Source organism: Pyxicephalus adspersus, chromosome Z (genome assembly GCF_032062135.1).
Source record: "Pyxicephalus adspersus chromosome Z, UCB_Pads_2.0, whole genome shotgun sequence".
NCBI classification, from domain to species: Eukaryota; Metazoa; Chordata; class Amphibia; order Anura; family Pyxicephalidae; genus Pyxicephalus; species Pyxicephalus adspersus.
Window position 1 is genome coordinate 88,240,315 of NC_092871.1, and position 19,781 is coordinate 88,260,095.

A 19,781-nucleotide genomic window follows, 5' to 3' on the forward strand; every position below is an offset into this window, starting at 1 on the left:
ATGGTGATCCAGGTCTTCTCAACTGACCATCACACCTTCCTATATGGCCATATGTATGGAGGACACCTCCTCAAATGATGGAGTTCAGGTGCCTCCAATGAGGGGTCCTGGTAATTCTCCATCATACTAAGACATTGTAGACAATTGGGTTCTTCCAGCCTTGTGGTCACCGTTTGATGAAGACCCTTTTCTGTTCCCCCATGACTGTGCCCCGGGGTACAAAGCCCCCTCTATAAAGACATGGGGTCACCAGTTTGGTGTGGAGGAACTCAAGTGTCCTGCACAGAGCCCTGACCTCAACCCTACTGAACACCTTTCACCTTTGAGATGAATTGGAATGGTGAGCCAGGTCCTCTTATTCAGCATCAGCACCTGAACTCACCAATGGGCACTAACTCAATAGCTACTATATTTAACACCCTTCCAGGGGTCGGGTCCGACATCCACCAAGTACAAATTTATACAAACACCTTCCAAAATCTTGTTGGAAACCTTTTCTGAAGAGTGTAGGATGGTATAGGGGTGGCTACTCCTTAATAGGAGCCATGATGATGGGGAAACACTATATTAATGACCATGACTTTGGAATGGGATGTCCTACAAGCACCTATAGATGTTTTGGTCAGGTAAGCACAAACTTTGGCCAGATTTTGTATACATTCAAGAGAACATGTTCTGTAATGCTAAAGATGTTTCAACTAACTAACTCCATTGGACTTCATATCATCATGGTGATTGGATCATGGCCAATGAAACCATGTGGTTTCACCAACCTTCAAACCTCTCATTTTGTTCTTGGACTACCAACATTTAACGGATTAACAAATAGGGGAGCCTAAGTGTCCAGTGTGGTTATATACACTGTGTTAGGTTCCTGATGCTCATTAGAGCTGAGAAACCCACTTAGATGAATGGTAAAATGTCTCTAAAATTCCAAAATAAGTCCAGATGAATGTGACCAATTACTAGTAGATGCTGGAATGCTGCATTTTATGTCTTGTACAAAAACAAATAACTAAATCCGTTTACATTTCTCTCTCTTCTCTGCAGGTGCAGACTGCCTGATGGGATTTTACCTTTTCTGCCTTGGCACCTTTGACATAAAGTTTCAAGGAGAGTACAATAAGCATGCCCAGGTCTGGATGGAGAGCTGGGAGTGTAAGATGGTTGGCTCTATGGCCATGCTTTCTTCCGAAGTCTCTGTTCTGATGCTCACTTACATGACCCTGGAGAAGTACCTTTGCATTGTCTTCCCATTCAGTCACTTTCGAGCAGGGCGCGGGCAGACGTTGGGGACACTTTTGGCAATTTGGGGACTAGGCTTCTTTATTACAGTCATTCCTTTCTTCAGCTATGATACATTTGGTAACTTCTATGGACGAAATGGTGTGTGCTTCCCGCTGCAGTCAGACAGCTCGGAGAGGTCTGGAGCTCGAAGTTACTCAGTCGTTATATTCCTAGGTATGTTTCCGAAAGTAAGGGGTTCTGCAAAGATTCTTTAAAGTTTGTTCAATTAAAATCACACTGAAGTCTATGGGAGATAAGTTTTTCACTCCTATGTTCTTGGCATGTTTTCTTTTATAGTGCCCTCTAGTGGAGGGGTTCTATACCAGCCATACATACAACCAACAAAAGCTAATTCTATTCTCCCATATGCAAAGTAGTGCAGGGAAGAATGGTGTATTAGCCATAGTTTACCATTTCCAGTGCCCAGAGATTGAACTTTGCAGGCTCAATCAGGCAATGGTAATGCAATTACTTCCATCCTTACCCTCTCTGCATATAGAGAAAGAAAGGGTAACGGTTTGGTTTACATATCCTAGGTTGTAATTACGCTCTTTAGGGAAAGGGACCTCTCCTCCTCCTGTTTGACTGTCTGTATCTGTCTGTCATTTGCAACTCCTATTTATTTATTGTACAGCGCTGTGTAATATGTTGGCGCTATATAAATCCTGTTTAATAATAATAATATTGTGCCAAGTAGGAATGAGGATGGGATCAGGATGAGCGCGTGGTGGGGAGAGGGATAATGAAGTAGCATCACCCAAAAACTGCAAAACTACAATATGCAAGATTTTGCAATTTCCTTCATTTTCTATTATACATTGCATGACCACCCTACTCTAACCCCAATTTAAATCCCCTTCAAAGCCACTTAAAACCAATTTTTCCCAACACATTAACTACAATTTTGCCACAATGGTGAATTTAATTACAATACCTGATTTTTACCATGCATTGGAAGCTATGATAACTTGGTTTCCCATCAAGGAACATTGTAAAATGAACAGAATCATATGTGTGAAGTGTTAGTATTAAATATTTGGATATAAGGAAGATCATAAATAATGTTGGAAATGCAGAAAATTAAACAATGAGTGCCCTCTAGTGATAGAGTACGTTACTGCTGAAAATGTCATTACAAATTCCATCTGGAAGAGGTTTATGTTTTCAGGAGTCATGCAGGTCGCAGGATTTGAATTATGTTATTTTATCATGCATTATATCAGTGAAAAGCTATATCAGTCAACTCATTTCCTCCAAGAACACCTCCTCCTCCTCCAAACACTATTATTAGCTTGTGCTGTGGATTCTTTGAAAGGGGGAATTTATATTTGGCTGCATAATGTAAATCGGGTATGAGAATAATCCATTTCTTCATATTACATATATGTTATTAGATATTGCAGGATGTATATTTAAAATCTGGCATTAAGCTATACATGCTATACTCATTTTCATATTTTTATATTTATTTTATTATATTTATATCTATTAACAGTCCCACTATTCATTATGTATTTATGAAAAATTGTATAAAACGACCAAAATTAAAAAATATATAAAGTATATAAAATGCATAAAATAAAAAAAAATACATTAGCACAAATGTTCTTTTTTTCTCTAGGACTGAACTTGCTGGCCTTTGTCACGATCGTCTTCTCTTACAGCAGCATGTTCTACTCTATACATAAGACCGGTGCCAAAACAGCTGAACGCAGCGTCCTTTCCCGAGAGGTCACCATAGCCAAGAGGTTCTTCTTCATAGTGTTCACCGATGCTCTCTGCTGGATCCCCATATTTCTTCTGAAGGCCGTTTCTCTCACCAAGGCAGAGATTCCAGGTTAAGTTTACTTAAAATTGTCAATAAACATTGCCTGAGAAGGTTCTTTGTGATCTAGAACAGGGATCCTCCAGAGGTTGCTGGGGATTTCTTGAGCAATGAGCAGTTTGTGCTCTTCAGGTCAGACTAGGTGACACCAATGATCTATTTGGTTATCTGTAAGAGTAATTCTTCCCACTGACCACCACACTAATGTACTATGATCTGTGGATATAGGAATTATACAAGAGGTTCCCTGAACACCTGACGGGTATATTAAGGGTTTCCCCTGGTAAAAGGTTAGCAAAGGCTGAACTAGGTCATGGTAGGGCTTGGAGTTGGTCATATTTAGCTGGAAATGTCCTGTAATGTTGAAGATGTTTCACCGGTCATCAAAATACATTATCCAAAATGTTTGAGAAATGTACAATGTATATAGGTAGAGAGAAAGAGAAAGACAGGCCTTTTGTAGCACAATGATCGGTTATCATATATATATATATATATATATACATGCACATAACCGACACAAAAGGCCTGTCTTTCTCTTTCTCTCTACCTATATACAAGGGCTAAAGTGTTTGCGTATTTATCTGATGGAAATGGATATATACAGAAATAAATCTAATGAACGAATATAGCATAAAGAAGGTTTTTTTTGGCAAAAAAATAATTGTAATAATGATTAAAAATAAAAAGTAATAATAAATACTTCCCATAATACATATCACAGATCAATGTGTTGAAAGGACTGGAGACATAGGTCCAGATCATTATCAATTTGGTCCTGTAGATCACTAGACAATAAGCTACTGACAGGAATATACAACATAATAACAATTGTGTCGCATATAATGACAATAGTGTCACATACGTAGGTTGTTTACCCGACGCGTTTCACCCGATTTGGGCTGACATTATGATGATGTCATCAAGGCTGTTGAGTACTTCCTTGGGGGCCAAGATGTTGAGTTCTATAAAAAGGGTGTAAAGGCCTTAAAAGAAAGATCTGAAAGGTGCATTCTGCTAGATGGAGATTATATTGAAAGATGTATAGAAAATAAAATGGCTGGCTTTTGTCTTTATGGTTGAGGCTCATTACTTGTCAAACAGCCCTCGTACATTGTTCAATTTTTCAGGCTAGGCACAAAAAATATATGCCTCATTGATAGCTTCCTTTTGGGTAGAACACTCTTCCAATGTTTGAGACATGTATTTATTACACATAAAAGGTATGTAGATACCACTACAAATGATGGGGTCCAGGTGTCCTCAGTGAGGGGTCCTAGTAATCCTCCACCACACAAAGACATTGTAGACAGTTGTGCTCTTCCAGCCTTGGGGTCACTGGTGAAGACCCTTTTCTGTTCCCCCATGACTGTGCCCCGGGGGGTCTAAAGCCAGCTTCATAAAGACATGGGGTCACCAGTTTGGTGTGGAGGAACTCGAGTGTCCTGCACAGAGCCCTGACCTCAACCCTACTGAACACCTTTGGGATGAATTAGAATGGTGAGCCAGGTCTTCTCAGCCAACATCAGCACCTGTCCTCACAAATGGGGAAAAAATTCCCACCAACACCATACAGAATCTGGTGGAAAGACTTTCCTGAAGAGTGTTTGATGGTATAGGGGTGGCTAATAATGTCCATGATGGTGGGGAAACTCTATATTAATGACCATGATTTGGATTGGGATGTCCTATGAGATCCCATAGACGTGTTGGTCAGGTAACCACAAACTTTGGCCAGATTGTGTATACATTCAAAAGAACATGTTCTGTAATGCTAAAGATAATTCACCAATCATCATCAATCTTCAACTATCTAACTTCATATCATTAAGGTGATTTGATTATGGCCAATGGAACTATTTACGTTCTCCAACTCTCAAACCTCTCATTATGTACTTGGACAACCAACATTTAACGTAACATGCGATAATCCATGATAATGAATTAGGGTGTATGAGTGCTCCTTAGCGTTATATACACTGGGTTAGGTTCCGGACGCTCATTGAAGCTGAGGAACCCACTTGGATGAATGGTGAAGTGTTCTAAAAATTACAAATCAAGACACCCTCCAGGATTTTGTAGGGTGTCGGTGGGAATTTTCCCCCATTGGTGAATTTGGTAAAGATCCTTTTCTGTTCCTCTAAAGCTAGCTTCAAAAAAAAAAAGGTGTCACCAGTTTGGTGTGGAGGTGCTTGGGTGACTTACACAAACTCTTGATCTCGACACCTTCAGAATGCCTTAAAACGTAATTCAGCTTCAGTAGATGTTAGTTGTAGAAATCCTCATGGACTAACTCCATATTAAAAGCCATAGTTTTTGGATTTCGGATGTCCAACAAGCTCATATACTCTAAGCGAGATGGTCCCCAAACTTTGGCCATAAAGTGTAGGTCCACGTGTTGCTAAATCTTCATCTACTATGGTTTTGAAGGCTTGCTATTGAAGAAAACACCAAAGTGCTAGTAGTAATTTATCATATTTAGGTAAACTTGTTGTTTAATGTTAAAGATGTTTTAAATATCATCCAAGTAGTTTGTGTGACCTTCTCCAAGGCAAGACCATTGATGGTTTTCTCTTATTTTACAGGCACCATTACATCATGGGTTGTCATCTTCATACTACCAATCAACAGTGCTTTGAATCCCATTCTTTATACAATAACAACTTCATCCTTCCAAGAAAAGCTGAAGCAATGTTTGCAAAGCAAAAGACACCAGCTGCAAGAGTCTGGGAAAAGCTTTACCTTGGTATCAATCCACACCAACACAGCCTGAGCTAGGATCAGTCCTTCAACCGAATGTTAGGACTGCTTTGCATGGGAAAGAGCTTAGAACCTGCAGTATGGAGATTGGTAATGATTGTTGTGCCTTTTCCAAATCGATTGGTCCAGAGGATGTGCAGGTCCACATGGTAGTCTGATGAGTGCCAATATGTGATATGCTGGAGGTGCCTTTCAGTCCTAAGACTAATGGTTTATGCTTTGCTACTTGAAGACACCAAGGCCTCTTTTTTGGTCTCTGCAACAATGGAGTTTTAAACCCAGGAGGAACCCATGTGCAAATACCAGCAATCCACAATGAAAGGTTGTGTGACATTTTCTTAAAGGAGTGGATAGAAACTGAAGCAAACTAGACAGTCCCAATGTGGGACCATGCAAACAAAACAAATCCAGAATGGACCTGGCCATGGAGATAGAAGATTGTGCATCGGTTGACATTATCAGACGACGGGGCCCCGCACAGAAGTGCCGAATACGGGACTCCCGACCAAACAGATGTCAAGGGTTGGATATACTGATTGTATATGTAGCATTGCTGTAAACAGGGGACTAGAGTATGGTGTATAGAAATAGACCTGTGTGTACATATATTTATAAATTCCTTATGACATAACTGGCCTTGTATATCATTTTGACAGAGATGTATACACATGGGATGTCTTTTAAAACAAATCTCTAATTCAGCTTGTAACCAAGTTGATGAAAACTTGGCGGGTGTTATATTAAAGGATGGGGTAGAGAAAACCTTCTTGGCTATATATACAGAGGATGAGTTTGTATCAGCCTGTTGTGCAGCCAAGGGATGAAAAATCAGTACGTGGAGATAACAGATAGATAAGCAAGCAAGCTCACCTTTTAAGGAGGATGAGGACTGTATGATTCTGGACATCAGGCAAATGGGGTTGCAAATGATACAGGAGAGGACCCTGCCCTGAAGAGCTTACAATCTAGGAGGTGGGGGAAGTATCAAACAATAGGAGGGGGATATGGAATGGTGGGAAGTAGTGAGGGTTTAGGAGACAGAGGAAGACGGGTAGGTGAGGGGGAAGCGTTGGGTTTTATGAGCTCTTTCAAATGAGCAGAAAGTAGAAGCAAGCCAAATAAGATAAGGAAGACTATTCCAGCGATTTGGGGCAGCTCTAGAAAAGTCTTGGAGCCATGCGTGTGATGAGGTTATGAATGAGGAAGTCATTAGTAGATCATTGGAGGAGGGGATTTTGCTATCAGGGCAGGTAGGTCCCAAATCCCTCCACTGGGCAAGAACTTTGGAGGGATTTGAAGGCAAAGCACAGGGGAATAATTTAATTCTAAGGTGATATGGAAGCCTATGAATATAACTACAAAGAGGCAGCAGAAAAGGAGTGGTCCAGTTCAAGACTGAAAACTTTTCAAAAAAATAATTTCTAAAATATAACTTCTAGGAAATCCATTCCAGGTTTGCTGGATCACCTAGGTTCTTTCATGATAGTCTATCTTACCCAGCTTTGCAGAGCTTTTATAATTCATATCTAATAAGTGTATTGAAACATTAAACATTGCAATCTTAAAAAAAAACAAAAAAACACACAGGCAGGTAAAAAGCACAACTGCACGTTATCAGAGGGATTTTATTTATATTTCCTTTCAATAAAAGCAAATTATTGTATATAAAAAAAAATTCCCTTAAATAGAAACAATGATAAGAAACGGCTGCATCCGACACAATAATTCTGTGCAGAACAGTACATAAAAATATATTATAATTTCATCTGTACATTATATATAACAATCACATAGACATATTGTATTACAAAGACAGGGGGAGGGTACAGAGAAGTGTGATTGGCATGGCACAGAACCTTATTTAATGCACGGGGTCCGTTCACCCAGAGTCTCTCCCATTATCACATAATACTACATTCCGTGTTAGGATTCTCACTATTGCAGCACCGCCTGGTCCCAGAGAAGTGTCAGTGAGTGCAGTATCACTACACACAGGTAAATGTTACTCATATAGAATACATCATAAAGATGGCAGTCGCATGGGAATGAGTTCCGCTGAGCTTGTGAGAAAAAAAGAAAAAGAATCCGCCTATATGTTAAATTGGTATATTTGACCTATGCAATTTTTTAACTCTACAATTGCAGCACATAGACAGCACATTGCAGACATAGAAGTCCAAGTATCTACACATTCCTAACAAGCAGTAAACAGGACTGTGGAGCAATTCAGCTTTGGAAAAAAGTATGGAAAAAAACTGAAATTACATAAAATTACATAGTTCTTTAGGTAGCTCAGCAAACCCCTATCCACGGTGACCCAGCAGCTCAACTCACCCCACTTCTCTTCCCTGCCTTGGGCCAGAAGCTCAACCCAGCCTACCGCTACCCAGAGCAATTTAGGAGCTTCCCTGTCACCCCCAAGAGTGGCTCAGCAGCTAACTCCATCTGTTACTCCTCCCTGCAGTACCCAGCACCTCCACTGCTTAGCCCACTCCTCCTCCCAGCACCTCCCCTGCTTAGCCCACTCCTCCTCCTCCCAGCACCTCCCCTGCTCACCCTGTTGTCACACAGCAGCCCAGCTCACACTACTTCCTAGCAGTGACTCAGGTGTTCAGTTGTCTTTGGTTCCACCTCCAAAGAGCAATTTAGGAGCTTCCCTGACACCCCAACGAGTGACTCAGCAGCTCAGCTCCAGCTGTTCCCCCTCATAGCAGTGTCTAAGCAGATAAGCCCATCATCCCCTTCCCAGCACCAACGCAGCCTTATAAATTCTATAATTACAAACAGGAGCTTTGAGGAGGAGCTGTAGTATTCTGATGAATTGCTCCACAGTACCCAATGCTAAAAAGGTCAATCAGAACTCACTTTAAAAACTTGTTTATTGCTTTTTAAGAATTGGTACATACAATGAATATGCAGTCAGGTTCTCTTTGGCACTGCCATTGCAAAGGGTGAGGAAATAATTCTCACCCATCAGACAAGAATACTTTATAAATAAATTGCCCTGAAACATTGAAATATCACACTGCTAATCAGTGCTAAAGCCAAAGTCCAGTCCAGTACCCATGACACACCTACCTATCCCACCACAATCCTTGCTGTGTCCTACTTCTTTGTGGATGTGTGCCGCCATTTCTATTTGTACCAATGGGCAAAGCGTACAAAGAACCCGAATGGAGACAGAATGTGGGAGAAGCAGGACCAGGCAGTGGGGGCTTTTCAAGAATATGTGGTGCCAAAAAGGCCAAATGGCACAGAACCTCAAAAGGAGCAAGAATAGACAAGTATGATGGACACCTACCTAAGTTTGGTGCACTAACTGCATCCAGTAGGAAGAAGTTGGGCATAGATCTTGGTGGCTGGTTGGTGACGTCAAACAAGCTGTGGGCAGCTTTGGCAGAAGCTTCAAGACAACTTGATATCAGCTTGTTTGAGATTTCAACCAGCACCCCTACTAAGATCTGTGCCCAAAAATCCCCAAACAGGCCGACAGGTTCAAGAATCCCATACAAACTTAGCTATAGGATTTGGACAAGTTTGGCTTGCACAATTTTTTGTAAAAGCTGAAGCCCATTTACACAAGACCCCAAATTATCTTCGCACCCAGTGTAGGGAAACCAATTGGCTGCCTTTTATGTGACCAAAAAAAATCAATCAACTGGACACATTACTTAAAATTATTCAACCCCAATATTAGGATTGCAAGGCTGTAAGCTCTACCCCATGGTATCTGGCAGGGGGCAGTTGTCAATGTGTTATGACACTACTAGACAAGTAGTACGTCCAATTTTCTTGATTTACTATCAGGGCTCAGGAGAGCTGAGTTTTGAATTTGAAATGAGGTGGGATTAATTTGTCAAAATCATCTGATTACATTGGGTGAATGTGGTAAATACTAAAAGATAGCCAGATCATGTCTGACCAAATGTAAAAAAAAAATCTCTGCAATAAATGCACAATTTTCCTTGTTTTAGCTCATTAAAATTCAGCTAGTGCAGAAAAATTCATTGGAATCAAGTGAGCTCCTCCAGTGCATGGAAATACCAAGCATTGTTGTCAGCATAACATGACACAAGAAGTAAGTGTTCTGTAGTCCATCAGAGAAGCTGCAAGGGCAGCTTTGTCAGAGTTAAAGTTAGGAGCTCATTGGATTTTTTGAAACGGGTATTATTCTGCACCCGCAGCATTTTAAAGGGATAAAATTTGAGGAAATGGATATTTATTGTATTGCTCAGCCAATGCTCTTTAATAAAAATACAACCAATGGTTTACGGAATAGCTCTGCACAACCTACCACCTACGTGACGTTGTCCAGGATCAGCCTGGCAGTCAGTTGTGTGAATCTTTTGTCAATAATATTGGGAAATCTGGTGCCCCCAGTGCCATGGACATCCAGGTTCCTGTTATGTGCTCTGTATAGTCCAGTTCTACTCTCAAGCAGGCATCATAAATAGTTCCAAACACATTTACATCATCCTGACACATCCCACCCACCTCTGGACATTCACACCGCCATGTCGCACCGTCCATGTAACATTTCATCCCGAACATACCAAACCCCGAGTACTGGCATACACACAATACCGACGCATAATACTGATTTGTCTTACAGTTTTCTTGAATAGCAGTACAAGAATACTGTATAGTGAGTGTCCCACACAAGATCACCCTTCAAAATGGCAGGGGAAGTCAGCTTAGACATCTTTGGAAAGGAGATTCATGAATTGCATAGAGATGTCTGAAGTCAGCCATTGCACCTTTTGTGCTAATGGTCCTTGAGATGTATGGCCCCTGCGTTCCATGGACAATAAGTGCATGAAAGGGCTGAGCCACACTCGCTGACGTGGCTTTGCTTCAAAGGTGGATAACGCAGTAAAAGGCTCCTCAAAATTATTTCCAGACATGAATTTCCTGGAGCAAAGACGTCACTTAGAGTTTTGTTTCAGGCCCACATGGACTCAGAGGTGGGAAGGAATTGCGGATACGAACAACCTCCATTGCACAGAGATGTCCAAACACTTTGTTGTACCAGTCTGGAGATCGTCCCCTGTAAGCAGAAAAACAAATGAAGTTGGCCATTAACAGAGGAGATTTTAGTTGTGGCTTTGAAATCATTCCAAGAAGACACAAGCAAAAATGAGCATTGTAAAAAATATGCTAGAGGAGTGTTTCTCTACAAAGGTTCTGCGGAGCCCTTAGGTTCCTCCAGAGGTTGCTGGGGGTTCCTTGGACAATGAGCAGTTTGCACCCCTCAGGTCAGTATTGGTGACTCCGATGATCTTTTTGGCTATCTGTAAGGGTGACATTCTTCCCAATGGCCAGCAATGTAAGAGGAATTCTTCCTACTGACCACCACAATAATATACTGTGAGCCATGGATATTTAAGGGGTTCCCTGAAGATCTGAAATGGTCCTTTAGGATTCCCATGGTTAAGAGTTTGAGCAAGGCTGTGTTAGGCTGTAATATAAGCTCCTTATACTCCCATGAATGACTTATTGCCTTAGCCAAACAGAAGGTCCATTCAACATCATTGCTGAGGGTTGGTTGGTCACATGTGGTCATGCTTAATGTGTATGTTGGGCCCCAACTTGAGAAAAAAGGGTTCAATCCCTCATCAGCCTATTTTGTGAAGTACCATTGGTGGGACAACAAAATGTTAGAGGAGATCTCTATATAATAAGGGGAAACTGTTGGCATCTAAGAACTATGAGACTAACCCTCTCTCCCGGTAGTGGTGACAGCTATACAATGTGGGAATTCCCCATAACTTTCTGTTCTTTGTCTCCATGTGCTACTGCAATGGATGGATGGCATTTCTTAAAGGGGGTTTCCCCAAATGTGACTACAGTGGACCATGCCAGCAAAAAGCTTTAACAGCCACTTTTAGACTACATCAGAAGCCTGTATGGCAAGGTGACAACAGAGCACAACAGAGAAACAGGAACAGATCATTGTCACCCTATTTCAGGAAGTGCCCTAACAAGGACACTCATGCCAGGAATACCAGCAATTTATTTTAATGAAAGCTTCAAACTTTTGAAATAACATGGACACAGTAAAGCTAAAATGAGAGTTGGTTTAAGTCTACTTTAGGGGTAAGTAGTTCTCTTATCCCATGTGTATGGAAATTGGTTTTCTAGACACAGACAGCATATCAATAAAACAATAGTGTTTAAACCATTTAACAAAGCCCCACCATCTCTTCCTGTAGATAGCCCTGGATCATTATTAGCTCATTTCACCCTCACACTTTTATTAAACATCTTTCACCTTACCTTAGATCTGCTCTGCAAATGTAAGTTAGCCTGGTTCGTCCCATTCCACAAGGCTCCATTAAATACTGTAAGCTGACAATCACGGCTTGAACCCCGTCTTCTGGTTGTCCTGTGGCATGGTCCATGGATGTGGATACCAAGGCACAACCTCCTCTCGGAAGGTCCGTACGCCATTTCCTGCACATAACAGAAAATAAAGAATTAGGTATCCATGTATTGCAGGGATGTTTTGTTTTTTGCCCAGAAAAATAGGCTTCCAGTTACAAGCTAGATTTCACTTTCGTAGAACATTTTACACATACCGAAGTACCAAGAATTGCCGCCTTGGGTGTGGAGCCATACTGTCTGTCACATAATGGAAGAGGTCTGTATTTTGCTCAAAGTTTTCTACTACTCTGCTCTGCAGGAGGTCATCATCCCATAGATGGCGCTCTCGTAAAACACGATGAAGTAAGGAACTCGGTGGAGCTTCAACTTCCGTGGACACCTTCCATAGCCGCAAAGGGTTTCCATCACCAACCTACAAGAAACAAAGCAATATACAGAAGAATTGCTAAAAACATATCCTTAAAATAAAATTGTGTAGTACTAACAAACTAATTTACAATGACCAGCAGATATTTGGCTGGTGGACACCTGACTATATGCGTCTAACTCGCTGGCCATCCTATGGCATGTTTTTTTTTTTTTTTTTACATCCTCCACTCTTCTAGGGGTCTTCTAGTTTTTGGGGGGGGTATCTGTGGGGATTTCCCTGCCATGTGTGAGGTCAGGTGTTGATGTGGGGATTTGCCCCTATTAGTGAAGTCAGGTACTGATATTGGTTGAGAAGACCTGGCTTACTATTCCAATTCATCCCAAAGGTGTTCAGTAGGGTTGAAGTCAGGGCTCTGTGCGTCATCTCTGTTCCAAAAAGATCTCAGTTGTTTAGAATGTATATGTATTATTGTGCTGTGACCACTCACATCTATGGAAGGCAAGCTGGCTCTTTTGGATGTGGCATTGGCACAGCCATGGTGGACACGCAAATTCCTCCACACCAAACCGGTGACCCCATGTCTTTATGGAGGGTGCTTTGTACCCCCAGGCACAGTCATGGGAGAACAGAAAAGGGTCTTCACCAAACTGTGACCACAAGGCTGGAGGAGCACAATAGTCTTCAATGTCTTTGTATGATGTGTATTTCATCACAATTTAAAAGCATTACGGCCCACATTGTAACAGTAGGAATGGGCTTTGATTAGTGACAGCTGATAAGCAAATAAAATAAAATCTATTTTTTATGCTCTTTATCTGGAGAAAATGAATAGTCTTCTGCACTCCCATCATTACCAGAACACAAGACCTCAGAAAATCTCACCTTCCTACATGACAGCTCCGTGTGCTCTGGACCAGGCATAGCCGTCCACCCTTTAAAGCGTTCTGCAGACTCCTGGAGAAGATTCTGAATGCTGCTGTCCAGAATGGAAGAGAAATCCCTGGATTCTCCAGCTGATTCCACACAGAAATCCTCCAGAGACAGTGGCTGGGTGTCAGCAGCTATATAGGAGTTTCGGGACTGGAGCATCATATCATGAGGCACCTGTACAACGCAAAAAAGAGAATGAGAGTGTAATACAGGTGTGAGAGCAACTAGAAAAGCCTTTATTTTCCTCATTAGGCTGTGGAATTGACAAACTTTCCTCATTAGCTGTCCAGGTCTTTTTATTGTCACCACCAGTACTATAGAAGATGTAAACCCTCCATGGGCTACACTTACCTGGAAGAGTTTCTTGCACTCTGTAATCATGTGAAGCAATCCCTGAGTGGCCGCCAAGTTCTCACTCAGATCCTTGTGATCTGGTTTGCCAGAGTTTCCTCTTCTCTGCATTATCCTGCAAGGACACAAAAAACAATTAGAGCTTCTTGCTGCCCAAATTATATCCGGAATTGTAACTATTTCCACAACTTGCAAACTGTGCCACACAACATCAAGGGGACTACTCTTATGGGAGAGTTAAAAAAAAAAAAGACTCAATTGGGAGGCCGCACGCGTAGGATGAGGCTTTGAGTTAAAGAACATGGAGAAAGTTGGGCTTTTGGATTTTTTTGGATGGTGAAGAAGTCTAGCATTGGAAGTGGATTTGTTGCATGAATTATCTGAATAAACAATATTCAAGTACCGGTAAGTAAGTGAATTGGTGGGAGAGTGTGTACTTTGTTATGTGAGTGAACTAGAAAGTCTGTAAAGTTTCTTATGCAGGTCATGGCATTTCTGAAAACATTTTACCATTTATCTAAAAAGTTGTATCTGCTTGAAGAAACTAAACTACTTCAGGTGTCCCCATTAAAGGGTCCTGGTAATTCTCCATCATACATTGCAGACAATTGTGCTCTTCCAGCCCTGTGGTCATAGTTTGGTGAGGACCCTTTTCTGTTCCCCCATGACTGTGCCCCGGGGTACAAAGCCAGCTCCATAAAGACATGGGGTCACCAGTTTGGTGTGGAGGAACTTGAGTGTCCACCATGGCTATGGCCAAAGCCAGCTCCATAAGAACCAGCTTGGTTCCCATAGAGGTAAGTGGTCACAGCACAATATTACATATAAATTCTAAACAACCGAGATGTTTTTGGAACAGAGATGAAGCTTACCGAGGAGAAGCGGTCTCCTTTTTAGAGATATTCAGGTGAAAAACGGATGGTGCCAAGCAGACGGCCAGGTTTCCAGGAGTCATCTGGTTCTCCTGGGCGGAAGAAATGTCACTTAGAAAATACAATAAGGTTTGCAGAACTTCTCGGTTCTCATCCGGCATCAGCAGAATTGCTGACTGTACTGCCCGTAGTCTCTGTTCCTTGGGTACATCTACAAAAGGGATGCAGAACAAAGTTAGGACTAAACTTCGGGTGACTACAAGCAATGCAAGTAGCTGAATTTGACACAATTTTTAGCTCTGCTGTACAGGTTGATAGTAAAGGCGAAGGGCAGCACAAGGGGCCAATCAGTGCTGCAGTGCCCACCTTACTAGCAAGGAGCATGCTGATAGGTGGGGAGAATGGTGTCTGAGCAATGGGCTTATTGGTTTGCTGCTTCTTCTTTCACTATCAAGTCAAATAGTGAAGGAAGGAGGGTAATAGACATTTAAGTGTTACTAAACTGCAGCAAAGAATAATCAGGTCTTCCAATTTTCCAGTGAATCTTAGAACGGTATGGTTCAAATCCTATAAGTTCCTTTTTAAGACAGTTACACTCACACTGATAAATATGCAGGAAGGTGTCAGTCAGTTTGCTGGTAAAGATGGGCTCTGGCAGGTCCCTGAAATATTGCTTAAGCAGGTCGGCCACATCATACGCTGACTGCCCCACATAACTGACGTTGTCGGGAGAAGACTCGTTCATCTGTCGTAAAACCTGAATGCGAGATTTCACGCCGGATTTGCGAAAGATTCCAACCTTGGATACAAAGAAGACAATTTTAGAACCAAATCCATAATCCAATTCCATAAAGCTAAGACGGCTGCGACAGGGGTTAGTCTTTCTAGTCACTTGAAGGTGCAATTGCTGTCCTATGGCTGGGGTGGAGAATAGAAAACTGCATTATATGTGAGGTATAAATGTATTAAAGGCCCCAACCTTTGTTTAGGGTTTTTGTTCCCGATTGATGTATAGGGACTTAAAAAAAGGAAAATGGTTCCAACACCCAACTGGTAGATGTAAAATACAAGTATGGCATGGTGGTAATTCTTACTGTCAGGGTTCCTCTGGGGTCCCCAGATTTAAGGTGCAAACAAGTGGACTAAAATTGGAAGACACTGTAGATTTTTGGGTTCAGTAGATAATTTTTAATCTAGAATATTGGATAAAATATGGAACCCAACATGTTTTAGGGGCTCAAAATTCCCTCTTAATCTTGCCAGGATGAAAGAAGACTTAAGCCCCCCCAAAGACGCATTGGATCGTCATATTCTAACAAATATTTTAATATAAAATTAAACACTAATAAAATATTCTTTGATGTGGTGCTTCCATTTTTCATTCTTTCGTGCCTCTTTGTCCAAAACAAGAACCTCATTGTTCCCAATGAATCCCAATGAGAAATGTACCTGATCCAGGCACTGGCTGCGGATATAGCGCATGGCTTGCTGAATGCTTTGCGGCAGAGGCTGACCCGTCCTTTGCACGTTCACTATCGGTGGGACACCGAATACGGCTCGTCCTCTGTAGTCCGGAACTTTACTTCTCTTCATGAATTTAGGAACGGTCCTGGAGTTAGAAAAATACAAACACGTTGGGGAAGAGTGAAAAAACAATTCTGAAGTTTTCTAAAAATATATATTTATAGCCAACACCTTTTCCACTGAAAGATGGGTATTCGTATTTTTGCGGAGAGGAGCTGTTCGCTAATCTAATCACTGAACACCAGAGGGCGACAACAGACAAAAAGTATTGCAAAATGTTTTACCTTTTCAGAGATTTTACTGCTGTGTTTAAAATGTCAGCTATATAGGACAAAATGTGCATGCTGGGTGCATGGCAAAAGCATTTTAAATTTTTAGAGGATTCAGAGGATTTACAAAGGAATCAGGACCTCCTTCCCCCTGCTGGTGACCACTCTAGTGATGGTGACCCCACAATTCTATCTCTATAGAGGAATCAGGACCTCCTTCCCCCAGAGGAATCAGGACCTCCTTCCTCCTGCTGGTGACCCCTCTAGTGATGGTGACCCCACAATGCTATCTATATAGAGGAATCAGGACCTCCTTCCTTCTGCTGGTGACCCCACAATTCTATCATTTAGGGGAATTAGTACCTTCTTTTCCTCTATTGACGTCAATCATAATTCTATTTTCCCCTGGTGCCTTGTCACACCGTTTGCTTTTTTTGCAATGAAATCCCACAAAAAAAAAAAAAGAATTTTGAGTTGCTCAATCAGTGATATTTTAACAAGTACAGTTGCCTTGGTTGCAGGGTTCATAAGATCAACAAACATTGGGTACTCCTTGAACATATTTGCTTGAAAACCAGAAAAAGTGAAGAAATCTCTTACCATGCCCATCCCTGCTTGCTGGGCACGGAATATTTCTCCATGATGGCAGTGAGTCTCAGCAGGGACAATTTCTGCAGTAAATTAAGTTGAGCAGCAGACTGTCTATTGATCTCCAGGGACGCAGAGCTGAGGCTTGGCCGATGTGAGTTCTGGAAGCTGTGCCAGCGCAACTTCCTGTTGGAGAGAGACACGGTCATTGAAATCCTGCAAGTTAACCCGTGTGAGCAGTCAGAGCTGAACCATATACAACAAATCCTCGACTTATGGAGGGAAAAAAAGCACAATGCCATTTTTTTTAATTGACTTGGAAAAAGCTAATGTTTTCATTGGTGTGTCCACGTTGGACCAACACGTTTAGGAGGTTCCAAGGAGCCTTCTTCATGGAGGCTTCTGAAATATTCAGAATCCCTTTCAATCCAAATACTCAATCCTAATCATCCAGATTTCATCTGTTTGCATTCCTAATTCCCAATGAAGGGGCCCTCCTTGGAACCCCCAAATCACATTGACCCTTTTCACTTAACGCCCTATAGACCGGCGCTATCCCCCTAATGACCTGGACAGATGTTCCAACCCCTTCCCGTTGTACTGCACAGAAATGCTTTTGGTGGCAGTCCCTGTATTTTCCATCACTTCCTGTCCCGAAACAGAATACCGTCTTAGGTATAGGATTTATTATGATGAATTATGTAATGTTTGTGTTTGGCAATTCAGGATGTAAGACAAAAACCTGGAGAGCTTTTTATCCCCCTCAGGACTTCCTGGTGTACATGAAACATTTACCAGATGGGAATCCCCTCAGCTTTTCCATTTAGAATAATTAAACTTTTTTAAAAATGTTTAAAATAAAAAATGGACAAGGATCTTAAAGAGACCCTGTCACCATGTGAATGCAAAACAGTGACAGATTCAGTGTAGAGCCGACACCTCAGCCACTTTCCACCCAAGCTCCCTTGTCTCTGGTGGTCCAATTTTAATGTCCCGTATGGAGGAGGAGCAGCATGTTGCCACTTATCGTGGTGCCAGAACCGGTGGCCAAACTCTACGACAAAGCACAGTCACTGGTGGCTGAAAGATTGTTCTTTGTAGAGACTCATTATACAAGGAAGAATGCACCAAAAGACAGAACAAGTCACGATTTGGCTTTCTTCAGACTCATAATAACTAGTCAACTCATTTAAAGAATCCTTCATCAAGGCTTGGCACGCTCCAACAAAGCAAATACTGATAAAATTTCAGGGATCCTAAGGGACAGCATAATTGCTGCTAGCGGGCACCAGAAGCAATCACTCCTAACACCGATTAGGTTCCCTTTAATTCGATGAGTCTAGAACACCCTTTGTTAACAGCACCAAGCCCTGATAAAGGGGGACCCTTTGAACCCCTGAAACATACTGACTTTATTTAGGAGTATGGATGAAACTAACATGGATACATTTTGCTTTTTTTTAATTTCCCTCTTTGCAAATTTTGTGTTGTTAATGATCTAAGGATGACCCTCTGTTTTTCCTTAAGATCCTGATCACTGGAGCTAAAAAGTGATGAGAAGAGCCAAAATTTTACAGCGGTAGAGGTTTGAACCCTTTACGTAACACAAGGTTTGGGATGTACTTTAAGGAGGAGGACAGATGTAACCTTTGAATTAAAAGGGCCACATAGGACTTATTATCCAGTGTTTATATAAAGCTGACATATTACGCAGTGTTGTACAAAGTCCATAGTCATGTCACTAGCTTTCCCTCAAAAGGAACTCACAATCTAATGTCCCTACTATAGTCATATGGCTTTATTACAATCTAAGGACTATTTTGGGGTGAAACCAGTTAACCTAACTGAATGTTTTTGAGTTATGGCGAAAAGAAAACTAAATACTTGGAAGAAACCCACACAAACATGGGGGAACCTGCAAACTCCATGCAGACAGAGTCCTGGCTGAGATTTCAACCGGAGACCCAGCGCTTCAAAAGCCAAGGTGCTAACCACTGAGCCACTTACCCATATACAAAAACATGTTCATATGCACAGAAACACTAAAAGCAATCAAATAAGGGAACATTGCCACAAACAAAATGATTATTGTACTGCCATCGTGGTAGAGCTCCCATGGCTGGAATAAGCTTAGCACTAACAACATCCTTTGCCAAATTGGATTCATATATATTTTGATATAAAATAAGGTGATCAAAAAAAGTTGCAAATTTTTCAAATCTCCCCTGTGGGTACCTTTACATTCTACTTCACTGTAGCAATCCTTTGATACATTAAAAAAACAAAAGAACCATTGCAAATTTGGGTAGCCATCCCCTTTAGTTTATACTTCACAATCGTAATTTTTCTTTATACAAAATTCATTGCAAATTTTGACAACCATCTCATTTGGATTCCCCTTGTACAGTAGCCAGCTTTACCCAACTTATCAAACAAAACATTGTATGAGATCTGAATATCCACTCCCTTGGATGTCTTACTATACAGCCCCACACACTCCTGCATTTCGTCATTGGAATGTAAAGAATTCCAGGCTGTAATATTTAACAGAATCCTTTGAAGAAAAAAAAAATGTGTCACACTTTATTCTTTTTACACGTATACAATGAATCCATTGTAGC

General features: G+C 41.4%; 2 protein-coding genes across 4 annotated transcripts in view; one reads left to right on the plus strand and one right to left on the minus strand.

The window, feature by feature from the left end:
- LOC140343512 (relaxin receptor 1-like) overlaps positions 1-6,503 on the plus strand; it is a 70,792-nt gene extending 64,289 nt beyond the window's left edge. The window contains exons 16-18 of the mRNA XM_072430199.1: positions 1,051-1,461; positions 2,909-3,124; positions 5,698-6,503. Coding sequence (XP_072286300.1) covers positions 1,051-1,461; positions 2,909-3,124; positions 5,698-5,885 — 815 coding nt within the window. The 3' untranslated portion in view covers positions 5,886-6,503. The remainder of the gene's footprint in view (positions 1-1,050; positions 1,462-2,908; positions 3,125-5,697) is intronic.
- A 974-nt stretch (positions 6,504-7,477) lies between these two features.
- The window catches only part of STARD8 (StAR related lipid transfer domain containing 8), a 74,967-nt gene continuing 62,663 nt past the window's right edge, over positions 7,478-19,781 (minus strand). For all 3 annotated transcript variants that reach the window (XM_072429775.1, XM_072429777.1, XM_072429776.1), the window contains 9 exons: positions 17,173-17,346; positions 16,229-16,388; positions 15,380-15,578; positions 14,780-14,990; positions 13,908-14,022; positions 13,509-13,730; positions 12,451-12,668; positions 12,149-12,325; positions 7,478-10,919 (listed from right to left, as the gene is read on the minus strand). In XM_072429775.1, coding sequence (XP_072285876.1) covers positions 10,802-10,919; positions 12,149-12,325; positions 12,451-12,668; positions 13,509-13,730; positions 13,908-14,022; positions 14,780-14,990; positions 15,380-15,578; positions 16,229-16,388; positions 17,173-17,346 — 1,594 coding nt within the window. In that variant the 3' untranslated portion in view covers positions 7,478-10,801. The remainder of the gene's footprint in view (positions 10,920-12,148; positions 12,326-12,450; positions 12,669-13,508; positions 13,731-13,907; positions 14,023-14,779; positions 14,991-15,379; positions 15,579-16,228; positions 16,389-17,172; positions 17,347-19,781) is intronic.